This window comes from Lampetra planeri, unplaced genomic scaffold (genome assembly GCF_965212315.1).
Source record: "Lampetra planeri unplaced genomic scaffold, kcLamPlan1.2.h2 scaffold_1388, whole genome shotgun sequence".
NCBI lineage: Eukaryota > Metazoa > Chordata > Hyperoartia > Petromyzontiformes > Petromyzontidae > Lampetra > Lampetra planeri.
In genome coordinates, this window is record NW_027614108.1 from 7,501 (window position 1) to 20,000 (window position 12,500).

The 12,500-nt window shown below is 53.5% G+C and overlaps 1 protein-coding gene across 1 annotated transcript in view; it reads left to right on the forward strand.

Annotated features, from left to right (window-relative positions):
* Window positions 1–11,828, forward strand: part of LOC144739252 (uncharacterized) — a gene marked incomplete at both ends in the record, with an annotated part of 18,162 nt that extends 6,334 nt beyond the window's left edge. The window contains 5 exon segments of the mRNA XM_078622218.1: window positions 433–824; window positions 2,646–2,655; window positions 3,349–4,577; window positions 8,473–8,573; window positions 11,530–11,828. Of these exon segments, the coding sequence (XP_078478344.1) occupies window positions 433–824; window positions 2,646–2,655; window positions 3,349–4,577; window positions 8,473–8,573; window positions 11,530–11,828 (2,031 nt within the window).
* Between the last annotated feature and the right edge of the window lie 672 nt (window positions 11,829–12,500).

Genomic DNA, 12,500 nt, shown 5'->3' on the forward strand with positions numbered 1-12,500 from the left:
GGACAGGCAGAGAGACGCTCCGTGTCTCTGTGTGTCTCTCTGAGTGTGTCACTGTGTGTGTCACTGTGTGTCACTGTGTGTGTGTCTCTCTCTGTCTCTCTCTGTGTCTGTCTATCTGCAGGACAGGCTGTGACAGGCGCTGTAGTCTCTGTGCCCCCGTGGTGGGGGACAGGCAGAGAGACGCTCCGTGTCTCTGTGTGTGTGTCTCTCTCTGTCTCTCTGTGTGTGTCACTGTGTGTCTCTGTGTCTCTGTCTATCTGCAGGACAGGCTGTGACAGGCGCTGTAGTCTCTGTCCCCCCGTGGTGGGGACAGGCAGAGAGACGCTCCGTGTCTCTGTGTGTGTGTCTCTCTGTGTGTGTCACTGTGTGTGTCACTGTGTGTCACTGTGTGTGTGTCTCTCTCTGTCTCTCTCTGTGTCTGTCTATCTGCAGGACAGGCTGTGACAGGAGCTGTAGTCTCTGTGCCCCCGTGGTGGGGACAGGCAGAGAGACGCTCCGTGTCTCTGTCCGCCCGGATCTGCGGATTGCCGCTGCTCCAAATCATCAACAGCAACGTGGCCACAGCCATCAACTACGCCGTGTCTCTCACTCCGTCACTCATCAACAGCACAGCCCATGTACGTGTCACTGTGTGTGTGTCACTGTGTGTGTGTGTGTCACTGTGTGTGTGTCACTGTGTGTGTGTGTGTCACTGTGTGTGTGTGTGTCACTGTGTGTGTGTGTGTCACTGTGTGTGTGTGGCCACAGCCATCAACTACGCCGTGTCTCTCACTCCGTCACTCATCAACAGCACAGCCCATGTACGTGTCACTGTGTGTGTGTGTGTGTGTCACTGTGTGTGTGTGTGTGTGTCACTGTGTGTGTGTCACTGTGTGTGTGTGTGTGTGTCACTGTGTGTGTGTGTGTGTGTCACTGTGTGTGTGTCACTGTGTGTGTGTGTCACTGTGTGTGTGTCACTGTGTGTGTGTCACTGTGTGTGTGTGTGTCACTGTGTGTGTGTGTCACTGTGTGTGTGTGTGTGTGTCACTGTGTGTGTGTGTGTGTGGCCACAGCCATCAACTACGCCGTGTCTCTCACACCGTCACTCATCAACAGCACAGCCCATGTACGTGTCACTGTGTGTGTGTGTCACTGTGTGTGTGTGTGTCACTGTGTGTGTGTGTGTGTCACTGTGTGTGTGTGTGTGTCACTGCGTGTGTGTGTGTGGCCACAGCCATCAACTACGCCGTGTCTCTCACTCCGTCACTCATCAACAGCACAGCCCATGTACGTGTCACTGTGTGTGTGTGTGTGTCACTGTGTGTGTGTCACTGTGTGTGTGTGTCACTGTGTGTGTGTGTGTGTCACTGTGTGTGTGTGTGTGTCACTGTGTGTGTGTCACTGTGTGTGTGTGTGTCACTGTGTGTGTGTGTGTGTCACTGTGTGTGTGTCACTGTGTGTGTGTGTCACTGTGTGTGTGTGTGTGTCACTGTGTGTGTGTGTGGCCACAGCCATCAACTACGCCGTGTCTCTCACTCCGTCACTCATCAACAGCACAGCCCATGTACGTGTCACTGTGTGTGTGTGTGTGTCACTGTGTGTGTGTCACTGTGTGTGTGTGTCACTGTGTGTGTGTGTGTGTCACTGTGTGTGTGTGTGTGTCACTGTGTGTGTGTGTGTCACTGTGTGTGTGTGTGTCACTGTGTGTGTGTGTGTGTCACTGTGTGTGTGTCACTGTGTGTGTGTGTCACTGTGTGTGTGTGTGTGTCACTGTGTGTGTGTGTGTGTGGCCACAGCCATCAACTACGCCGTGTCTCTCACTCCGTCACTCATCAACAGCACAGCCCATGTACGTGTCACTGTGTGTGTGTGTGTGTCACTGTGTGTGTGTGTGTGTCACTGTGTGTGTGTGTGTGTGTCACTGTGTGTGTGTGTGGCCACAGCCATCAACTACGCCGTGTCTCTCACTCCGTCACTCATCAACAGCACAGCCCATGTACGTGTCACTGTGTGTGTGTGTGTGTCACTGTGTGTGTGTCACTGTGTGTGTGTGTGTGTGTCACTGTGTGTGTGTGTGTGTCACTGTGTGTGTGTGTGTGTCTCTGTGTGTGTGTGTGGCCACAGCCATCAACTACGCCGTGTCTCTCACACCGTCACTCATCAACAGCACAGCCCATGTACGTGTCACTGTGTGTGTGTGTGTCACTGTGTGTGTGTCACTGTGTGTGTGTGTCACTGTGTGTGTGTGTGTGTCACTGTGTGTGTGTGTGTGTGGCCACAGCCATCAACTACGCCGTGTCTCTCACTCCGTCACTCATCAACAGCACAGCCCATGTACGTGTCACTGTGTGTGTGTGTCACTGTGTGTGTGTGTCACTGTGTGTGTGTCACTGTGTGTGTGTCACTGTGTGTGTGTGTGTGTCACTGTGTGTGTGTGTCACTGTGTGTGTGTGTGTGTGGCCACAGCCATCAACTACGCCGTGTCTCTCACTCCGTCACTCATCAACAGCACAGCCCATGTACGTGTCACTGTGTGTGTGTCACTGTGTGTGTGTGTGTGTCACTGTGTGTGTGTGTGTCACTGTGTGTGTGTGTGTGTCTCTGTGTGTGTGTGTGGCCACAGCCATCAACTACGCCGTGTCTCTCACACCGTCACTCATCAACAGCACAGCCCATGTACGTGTCACTGTGTGTGTGTGTGTCACTGTGTGTGTGTCACTGTGTGTGTGTGTCACTGTGTGTGTGTGTGTGTGTCACTGTGTGTGTGTGTGTCACTGTGTGTGTGTGTGGCCACAGCCATCAACTACGCCGTGTCTCTCACTCCGTCACTCATCAACAGCACAGCCCATGTACGTGTCACTGTGTGTGTGTGTCACTGTGTGTGTGTGTCACTGTGTGTGTGTCACTGTGTGTGTGTCACTGTGTGTGTGTGTGTGTCACTGTGTGTGTGTGTCACTGTGTGTGTGTGTGTGTGGCCACAGCCATCAACTACGCCGTGTCTCTCACTCCGTCACTCATCAACAGCATAGCTCATGTACGTGTCACTGTGTGTGTGTGTCACTGTGTGTGTGTCACTGTGTGTGTGTCACTGTGTGTGTGTCACTGTGTGTGTGTCACTGTGTGTGTGTGTGTGTCACTGTGTGTGTGTGTGTCTCTGTGTGTGTGTGTGGCCACAGCCATCAACTACGCCGTGTCTCTCACTCCGTCACTCATCAACAGCACAGCCCATGTACGTGTCACTGTGTGTGTGTGTGTCACTGTGTGTGTGTCACTGTGTGTGTGTCACTGTGTGTGTGTGTGTGTCACTGTGTGTGTGTGTGTCACTGTGTGTGTGTGTGTGTCACTGTGTGTGTGTGTGTGTGGCCACAGCCATCAACTACGCCGTGTCTCTCACACCGTCACTCATCAACAGCACAGCCCATGTACGTGTCACTGTGTGTGTGTGTGTGTCACTGTGTGTGTGTCACTGTGTGTGTCACTGTGTGTGTGTGTGTGTGTCACTGTGTGTGTGTGTGTGTGTCACTGTGTGTGTGTGTGTGTGTGTCACTGTGTGTGTGTGTGTGTGTCTGTGTGTGTGTGTGTGTGTCACTGTGTGTGTGTGTGTGTCACTGTGTGTGTGTGTGTGTCACTGTGTGTGTGTGTGTGTGTCACTGTGTGTGTGTGTGTGTGTGTCACTGTGTGTGTGTGTGTGTCACTATGTGTGTGTGTGTGTCACTGTGTGTGTGTGTGTGTCACTATGTGTGTGTGTGTGTCACTGTGTGTGTGTGTGTCACTGTGTGTGTGTGTGTGTCACTGTGTGTGTGTGGCCACAGCCATCAACTACGCCGTGTCTCTCACTCCGTCACTCATCAACAGCACAGCTCATGTACGTGTCACTGTGTGTGTCACTGTGTGTGTGTGTGTCACTGTGTGTGTGTGTGTGTCACTGTGTGTGTGTGTCACTGTGTGTGTGTGTGTCACTGTGTGTGTGTGTCACTGTGTGTGTGTGTGTGTCACTGTGTGTGTGTGTCACTGTGTGTGTGTGTGTGTCACTGTGTGTGTGTCACTGTGTGTGTGTGTGTGTCACTGTGTGTGTCACTGTGTGTGTGTGTGTGGCCACAGCCATCAACTACGCCGTGTCTCTCACTCCGTCACTCATCAACAACACAGCCCATGTACGTGTCACTGTGTGTGTGTGTCACTGTGTGTGTGTCACTGTGTGTGTGGGTGTGTCACTGTGTGTGTGTGTCACTGTGTGTGTGTGTGTCACTGTGTGTGTGTGTGTCACTGTGTGTGTGTCACTGTGTGTGTGTGTGTCACTGTGTGTGTGTGGCCACAGCCATCAACTACGCCGTGTCTCTCACTCCGTCACTCATCAACAACACAGCCCATGTACGTGTCACTGTGTGTGTGTGTCACTGTGTGTGTGTGTGTGTCACTGTGTGTGTGTGTGTGTGTCACTGTGTGTGTGTGTCACTGTGTGTGTGTGTGTGTGTGTCACTGTGTGTGTGTGTGTGTGTGTCACTGTGTGTGTGTGTGTCACTGTGTGTGTGTGTGTGGCCACAGCCATCAACTACGCCGTGTCTCTCACTCCGTCACTCATCAACAGCACAGCCCATGTACGTGTCACTGTGTGTGTGTGTCACTGTGTGTGTGTCACTGTGTGTGTGTGTGTGTGTCACTGTGTGTGTGTGTCACTGTGTGTGTGTCACTGTGTGTGTGTGTGTGTGTCACTGTGTGTGTGTGTCACTGTGTGTGTGTCACTGTGTGTGTGTCACTGTGTGTGTGTGTCACTGTGTGTGTGTGTCACTGTGTGTGTGTGTCACTGTGTGTGTGTGTCACTGTGTGTGTGTCACTGTGTGTGTGTCACTGTGTGTGTCACTGTGTGTGTGTGTGTGTCACTGTGTGTGTCACTGTGTGTGTGTGTGTGTGTCACTGTGTGTGTGTGTGTGTGTGTCACTGTGTGTGTGTGTCACTGTGTGTGTGTGTCACTGTGTGTGTGTGTCACTGTGTGTGTGTGTCACTGTGTCACTGTGTGTCACTGTGTCACTGTGTGTGTGTGTGTGGCCACAGCCATCAACTACGCCGTGTCTCTCACTCCCTCACTCATCAACAGCACAGCTCATGTGGGTCTGTGTGTCACTGTGTGTGTGTGTCACTGTGTGTGTGTGTGTGTCACTGTGTGTGTGTGTGTCACTGTGTGTGTGTGTGTGTGTGTGTCACTGTGTGTGTGTGTGTGTGTCACTGTGTGTGTGTGTGTGTGTCACTGTGTGTGTGTATGTGTGTCACTGTGTGTGTGTGTGTGTGTCACTGTCTGTGTGTGTGTGTGTGTGTCACTGTGTGTGTGTGTGTGTCACTGTGTGTGTGTGTCACTGTGTGTCACTGTGTGTGTGTGTCACTGTGTGTGTGTGTGTGTGTGTGTCACTGTGTGTGTGTGTGTGTGTGTCACTGTGTGTGTGTGTCACTGTGTGTGTGTGTGTGTCACTGTGTGTGTGTGGCCGTGTCACTGTGTGTGTCACTGTGTGTGTGTGTGTGTGGCCACAGCCATCAACTACGCCGTGTCTCTCACTCCGTCACTCATCAACAGCACAGCCCATGGACGTGTCACTGTGTGTGTGTGTCACTGTGTGTGTGTGTGTGTCACTGTGTGTGTGTGTGTGTGTCACTGTGTGTGTGTGTCACTGTGTGTGTGTGTCACTGTGTGTGTGTGTCACTGTGTGTGTGTGTGTGTGTCACTGTGTGTGTGTGTGTGTGTCACTGTGTGTGTGTGTGTGTGTCACTGTGTGTCACTGTGTGTGTGTGTGTCACTGTGTGTCACTGTGTGTGTGTGTGTCACTGTGTGTCACTGTGTGTGTGTGTGTCACTGTGTGTCACTGTGTGTGTGTGTGTCACTGTGTGTCACTGTGTGTGTGTCACTGTGTGTCACTGTGTGTGTGTCACTGTGTGTGTGTGTGTGTCACTGTGTGTGTCACTGTGTGTGTGTGTGTCACTGTGTGTGTGTGTGTGTCACTGTGTGTGTGTGTGTCACTGTGTGTGTGTGTGTCACTGTGTGTGTGTGTGTGTCACTGTGTGTGTGTGTGTGTCACTGTGTGTGTGTGTGTCACTGTGTGTGTGTGTGTCACTGTGTGTGTGTGTGTCACTGTGTGTGTGTGTGTCACTGTGTGTGTGTGTGTGTGTGTCACTGTGTGTGTGTGTGTGTGTGTCACTGTGTGTGTGTGTGTGTGTGTCACTGTGTGTGTGTGTGTGTGTCACTGTGTGTGTGTGTGTGTCACTGTGTGTGTGTCACTGTGTGTGTGTGTGTGTGTCACTGTGTGTGTGTGTGTGTGTCACTGTGTGTGTGTGTGTGTGTCACTGTGTGTGTGTGTGTGTGTCACTGTGTGTGTGTCACTGTGTGTGTGTCACTGTGTCACTGTGTGTGTGTCACTGTGTGTGTGTGTGTGTGTCACTGTGTGTGTGTGTGTGTGTCACTGTGTGTGTGTCACTGTGTGTGTGTCACTGTGTGTGTGTCACTGTGTGTGTGTGTGTGTGTGTCACTGTGTGTGTGTGTGTGTGTGTCACTGTGTGTGTGTGTGTGTGTGTCACTGTGTGTGTGTGTGTGTGTGTCACTGTGTGTGTGTGTGTGTGTGTCACTGTGTGTGTGTGTGTGTGTGTCACTGTGTGTGTGTGTGTGTCACTGTGTGTGTGTGTCACTGTGTGTGTGTGTGTCACTGTGTGTGTGTGTGTCACTGTGTGTGTGTGTGTCACTGTGTGTGTGTGTGTCACTGTGTGTGTGTGTCACTGTGTGTGTGTGTCACTGTGTGCGTGTGTCACTGTGTGCGTGTGTGTCACTGTGTGTGTGTGTGTGTGTCACTGTGTGTGTGTGTGTCACTGTGTGTGTGTGCGTGTCACTGTGTGTGTGTGCGTGTCACTGTGTGTGTGTGCGTGTCACTGTGTGTGTGTGCGTGTCACTGTGTGCGTGTCACTGTGTGCGTGTCACTGTGTGTGTGTGTGTCACTGTGTGTGTGTGTGTCACTGTGTGTGTCACTGTGTGTGTGTGTCACTGTGCGTGTCACTGTGTGCGTGTCTCTGTGTGCGTGTCACTGTGTGTGTGTGTCACTGTGTGTGTCACTGTGTGTGTGTGTCACTGTGTGTGTGTGTGTGTCACTGTGTGCGTGTCACTGTGTGCGTGTCACTGTGTGCGTGTCACTGTGTGCGTGTGTCACTGTGTGCGTGTGTCACTGTGTGTGTGTGTCACTGTGTGTGTGTGTCACTGTGTGTGTGTGTGTGTCACTGTGTGTGTGTGTGTGTCACTGTGTGTGTGTGTGTGTCACTGTGTGTGTGTGTGTGTGTCACTGTGTGTGTGTGTGTGTCACTGTGTGTGTGTGTGTCACTGTGTGTGTGTGTGTGTCACTGTGTGTGTGTGTCACTGTGTGTGTGTGTGTCACTGTGTGTGTGTGTGTGTCACTGTGTGTGTGTGTGTGTGTCACTGTGTGTGTGTCACTGTGTGTGTGTGTGTGTGTCACTGTGTGTGTGTGTGTGTGTCACTGTGTGTGTGTCACTGTGTGTGTGTGTCACTGTGTGTGTGTCACTGTGTGTGTGTCACTGTGTGTGTGTGTGTCACTGTGTGTGTGTCACTGTGTGTGTGTGTGTCACTGTGTGCGTGTCACTGTGTGCGTGTCACTGTGTGTGCGTGTCACTGTGTGCGTGTGTGTCACTGTGTGCGTGTCACTGTGTGCGTGTCACTGTGTGCGTGTCACTGTGTGCGTGTCACTGTGCGTGTCACTGTGTGCGTGTGTCAGTGTCACTGTGTGCGTGTGTCAGTGTCACTGTGTGTGTGTGTGTCACTGTGTGTGTGTGTGTCACTGTGTGTGTGTGTCACTGTGTGTGTCACTGTGTGTGTGTGTGTCACTGTGTGTGTGTGTGTCACTGTGTGTGTGTGTGTCACTGTGTGTGTGTGTGTCACTGTGTGTGTGTGTCACTGTGTGTGTGTGTCACTGTGTGTGTGTCACTGTGTGTGTGTGTGTCACTGTGTGTGTGTGTGTCACTGTGTGTGTGTGTGTGTCACTGTGTGTGTCACTGTGTGTGTGTCACTGTGTGTGTGTGTGTCACTGTGTGTGTGTGTGTCACTGTGTGTGTGTGTGTCACTGTGTGTGTGTGTCACTGTGTGTGTGTGTGTCACTGTGTGTGTGTGTGTCACTGTGTGTGTGTGTGTCACTGTGTGTGTGTCACTGTGTGTGTGTCACTGTGTGTGTGTGTGTCACTGTGTGTGTGTGTGTCACTGTGTGTGTGTGTGTCACTGTGTGTGTGTGTCACTGTGTGTGTGTGTCACTGTGTGTGTGTGTGTGTGTCACTGTGTGTGTGTGTGTGTGTCACTGTGTGTGTGTGTGTGTGTCACTGTGTGTGTGTGTGTGTCACTGTGTGTGTGTCACTGTGTGTGTGTGTGTGTGTCACTGTGTGTGTGTGTGTGTCACTGTGTGTGTGTGTGTCACTGTGTGTGTCACTGTGTGTGTGTGTCACTGTGTGTGTGTCACACAGCATGTGCTGTTCTACGACGCTGGAGCGAGTGGCGCTTCAGCGTCCATCGTCACGTTCCAGACGGTGAAGAGTCAGCCTCACGTCACCGTGCGCGGAGTTGGGTCAGTCACTCAGTCACTCAGTCAGTCACTTAGTCACTCAGTCACTCAGTCAGTCAGTCAGTCACTCAGTCAGTCAGTCAGTCAGTCAGTCGCTCGCTCGCTCGCTCAGTCGCTCGCTCACTCAGTCAGTCACTCGCTCACTCAGTCAGTCAGTCGCTCAGTCATTCACTCAGTCACTCAGTCACTCACTCAGTCACTCAGTCACTCAGTCACTCACTCAGTCACTCAGTCAGTCACTCACGCAGTCACTCACTCAGTCACTCACTCAGTCACTCAGTTACTCGCTCAGTCACTCACTCAGTCACTCGCTCAGTCACTCACTCAGGCACTCACTCAGTCACTCACTCAGTCACTCGCTCAGTCACTCACTCAGTCACTCAGTTACTCACTCAGGCACTCACTCAGTCACTCACTCAGTCACTCGCTTACTCGCTCAGTCACTCGCTCAGTCACTCGCTCAGTCACTCACTCAGTCACTCAGTTACTCACTCAGGCACTCACTCAGTCACTCGCTCAGTCACTCACTCAGTCACTCGCTTACTCGCTCAGTCACTCGCTCAGTCACTCACTCAGTCACTCAGTTACTCACTCAGTCGCTCGCTCACTCAGTCACTCACTCAGTCACTCAGTTACTCAGTCACTCACTCAGTCACTCAGTTACTCGCTCAGTCACTCACTCAGTCACTCACTCAGTCACTCAGTTACTCGCTCAGTCACTCACTCAGTCACTCACTCAGTCACTCAGTCACTCAGTCACTCACTCAGTCACTCACTCAGTCACTCAGTTACTCGCTCAGTCACTCACTCAGTCACTCACTCAGTCACTCACTCAGTCACTCAGTTACTCACTCAGTCACTCAGTTACTCGCTCAGTCACTCACTCAGTCACTCACTCAGTCACTCAGTCACTCAGTCACTCACTCAGTCACTCACTCAGTCACTCAGTTACTCGCTCAGTCACTCACTCAGTCACTCACTCAGTCACTCACTCAGTCACTCAGTTACTCACTCAGTCACTCACTCAGTCACTCGCTCAGTCACTCACTCAGGCACTCACTCAGTCACTCACTCAGTCACTCAGTTACTCACTCAGTCGCTCGCTCAGTCGCTCACTCACTCAGTCACTCACTCAGTCACTCACTAAGTCACTCAGTTACTCACTCAGTCGCTCGCTCAGTCGCTCGCTCACTCAGTCACTCACTCAGTCACTCACTAAGTCACTCACTAAGTCACTCACTCAGTCACTCACTATGTCACTCACCCACTCACTCACTAAGTCACTCAGTCGCTCGCTCAGACGGTGAAGAGTCAGAGAGACACTCAGCCTCACGTCACCGTGCGCGGAGTTGGGTCAGTCACTCAGTCAGTCAGTCAGTCTATTAGTCAGTCAGTCAGTCACCCAGTCACTTAGTCACTCACTCACTCAGTTAATCAGTCACTTAGTCAGTCACTCAGTCACTCAGTCAGTCAGTCAGTCACTCAGTCAGTCAGTCACTCAGTCAGTCAGTCACTCACTCAGTCAATCACTCAGTCAGTCAGTCAGTCACTCAGTCACTCAGTCACTCGGTTCTCTCTCTGTCTCTGTGTGTGTCTCTGTGTCTCTCTGTGTCTCTCTGCGTGTCTCTCTGCGTGTCTCTCTGCGTGTCTCTCTGCGCGTCTCTCTGCGTGTCTCTCTGCGTGTGTCTCTGCGTGTCTCTCTGCGTGTCTCTCTGCGCGTCTCTCTGCGCGTCTCTCTGCGCGTCTCTCTGCGCGTCTCTCTGCGCGTGTCTCTGCGCGTGTCTCTGCGCGTCTCTCTGCGCGTCTCTCTGCGCGTCTCTCTGCGCGTGTCTCTGCGCGTCTCTCTGCGCGTCTCTCTGCGCGTCTCTCTGCGCGTCTCTCTGCGCGTCTCTCTGCGCGTCTCTCTGCGCGTCTCTCTGCGCGTCTCTCTGCGCGTCTCTCTGCGTGTCTCTCTGCGTCTCTCTGCGTGTCTCTCTGCGTGTCTCTCTGCGCGTCTCTCTGCGTGTCTCTCTGCGTGTCTCTCTGCGTGTCTCTCTGCGTGTCTCTCTGCGTGTCTCTCTGCGTGTCTCTCTGCGTGTCTCTCTGCGTGTCTCTCTGCGTGTCTCTCTGCGTGTCTCTCTGCGTGTCTCTCTGCGTGTCTCTCTGCGTGTGTCTCTGCGTGTCTCTCTGCGTGTGTCTCTGCGTGTCTCTCTGCGTGTGTCTCTGCGTGTCTCTCTGCGCGTCTCTCTGCGTGTCTCTCTGCGTGTCTCTCTGCGTGTCTCTCTGCGTGTCTCTCTGCGCGTCTCTCTGCGCGTCTCTCTGCGTGTCTCTCTGCGTGTCTTTCTGCGCGTCTCTCTGCGCGTCTCTCTGCGCGTCTCTCTGCGCGTCTCTCTGCGCGTCTCTCTGCGCGTCTCTCTGCGTGTCTCTCTGCGTGTCTCTCTGCGTGTCTCTGTGCGTGTCTCTGTGCGTGTCTCTCTGCGTGTCTCTCTGCGTGTCTCTCTGCGTGTCTCTCTGCGTGTCTCTCTGCGTGTCTCTCTGCGCGTCTCTCTGCGCGTCTCTCTGCGCGTCTCTCTGCGTGTCTCTCTATTAGTCAGTCAGTCACCCAGTCACTTAGTCACTCACTCACTCACTCAGTTAATCAGTCACTCAGTCAGTCAGTCAGTCACTCACTCAGTCAGTCAGTCAGTCACTCACTCAGTCAGTCAGTCAGTCACTCACTCACTCACTCAGTCAGTCAGTCAGTCACTCACTCAGTCAGTCAGTCAGTCACTCACTCACTCAGTCACTCTCTCTGTCTCTGTGTGTCTCTCTGTGTCTCTCTGTGTGTCTCTCTGCGTGTCTCTCTGCGTGTCTCTCTGCGTGTCTCTCTGCGTGTCTCTCTGCGTGTCTCTGTGCGTGTCTCTGTGTGTGTCTGTGTGTCTCTCTGTGTCTCTCTGTGTCTCTCTGCGTGTCTCTGTGCGTGTCTCCGCGCGTCTCGCAGCTACGACCCCACTCTTGGCGGTATCGAGATCGACCTCCGACTCCGCTCGCTCCTCTCCCAGCGCTTCCTGGAGGCAGCCGCGGCAAAGTCACCATCATCACCATCATCACCATCGTCGCCATCGTCACCATCGTCACCATCGTCACCATCACCATCATCATCGTCACCATCATCGCCACCACCATCGTCATTGTTGTCATCTCTGCTGGCTGGCAGTGCGCGTGCCCAGAGCAAGCTGCTGCGCGAGGCCGAGCGCCTGAAGGTTGTGCTGAGCGCCAACGCTGAACACCACCGCTCAGGTGGGGAACGCTCGCTCGCCCGCTCGCTCGCTCGCTCACCTCGCCCGCCCGCTCTCCCGTCCGCTCGCTCACTCACTCACTCACTCATTCGCTCACTCGCTCGCTCGCTCACTCACTCACTCGCTCACTCGCCCGCCCGCTCTCCCGTCCGCTCGCTCACTCACTCACTCACTCATTCGCTCACTCGCTCGCTCGCTCACTCACTCACTCGCTCACTCGCCCGCCCCGCTCTCCCGTCCGCTCGCTCGCTCACTCACTCGCTCACTCACTCGCTCACTCGCCCGCCCGCTCTCCCGTCCGCTCGCTCGCTCGCTCGCTCACTCGCTCACTCACTCACTCACTCACTCGCTCACCTCGCGCCGCCCCGCTCTCCCCGTCCGCTCGCTCGCTCGCTCGCTCGCTCGCTCGCTCGCTCGCTCGCTCGCTCCCGCTCACTCGCTCACGTCGGCCCGCCCCCGCTCTCCCGTCCGCTCGCTCGCTCTGTGTGTGTGTGACACTGTGTGTGTGACACTGTGTGACACTGTGTGACACTGTGTGTGTGACACTGTGTGTGTGACACTGTGTGTGTGACTGTGTGTGTGACACTGTGTGTGTGACACTGTGTGTGTGACACTGTGTGTGTGACACTGTGTGTGTGACACTGTGTGTGTGACACTGTGTGTGTGACACTGT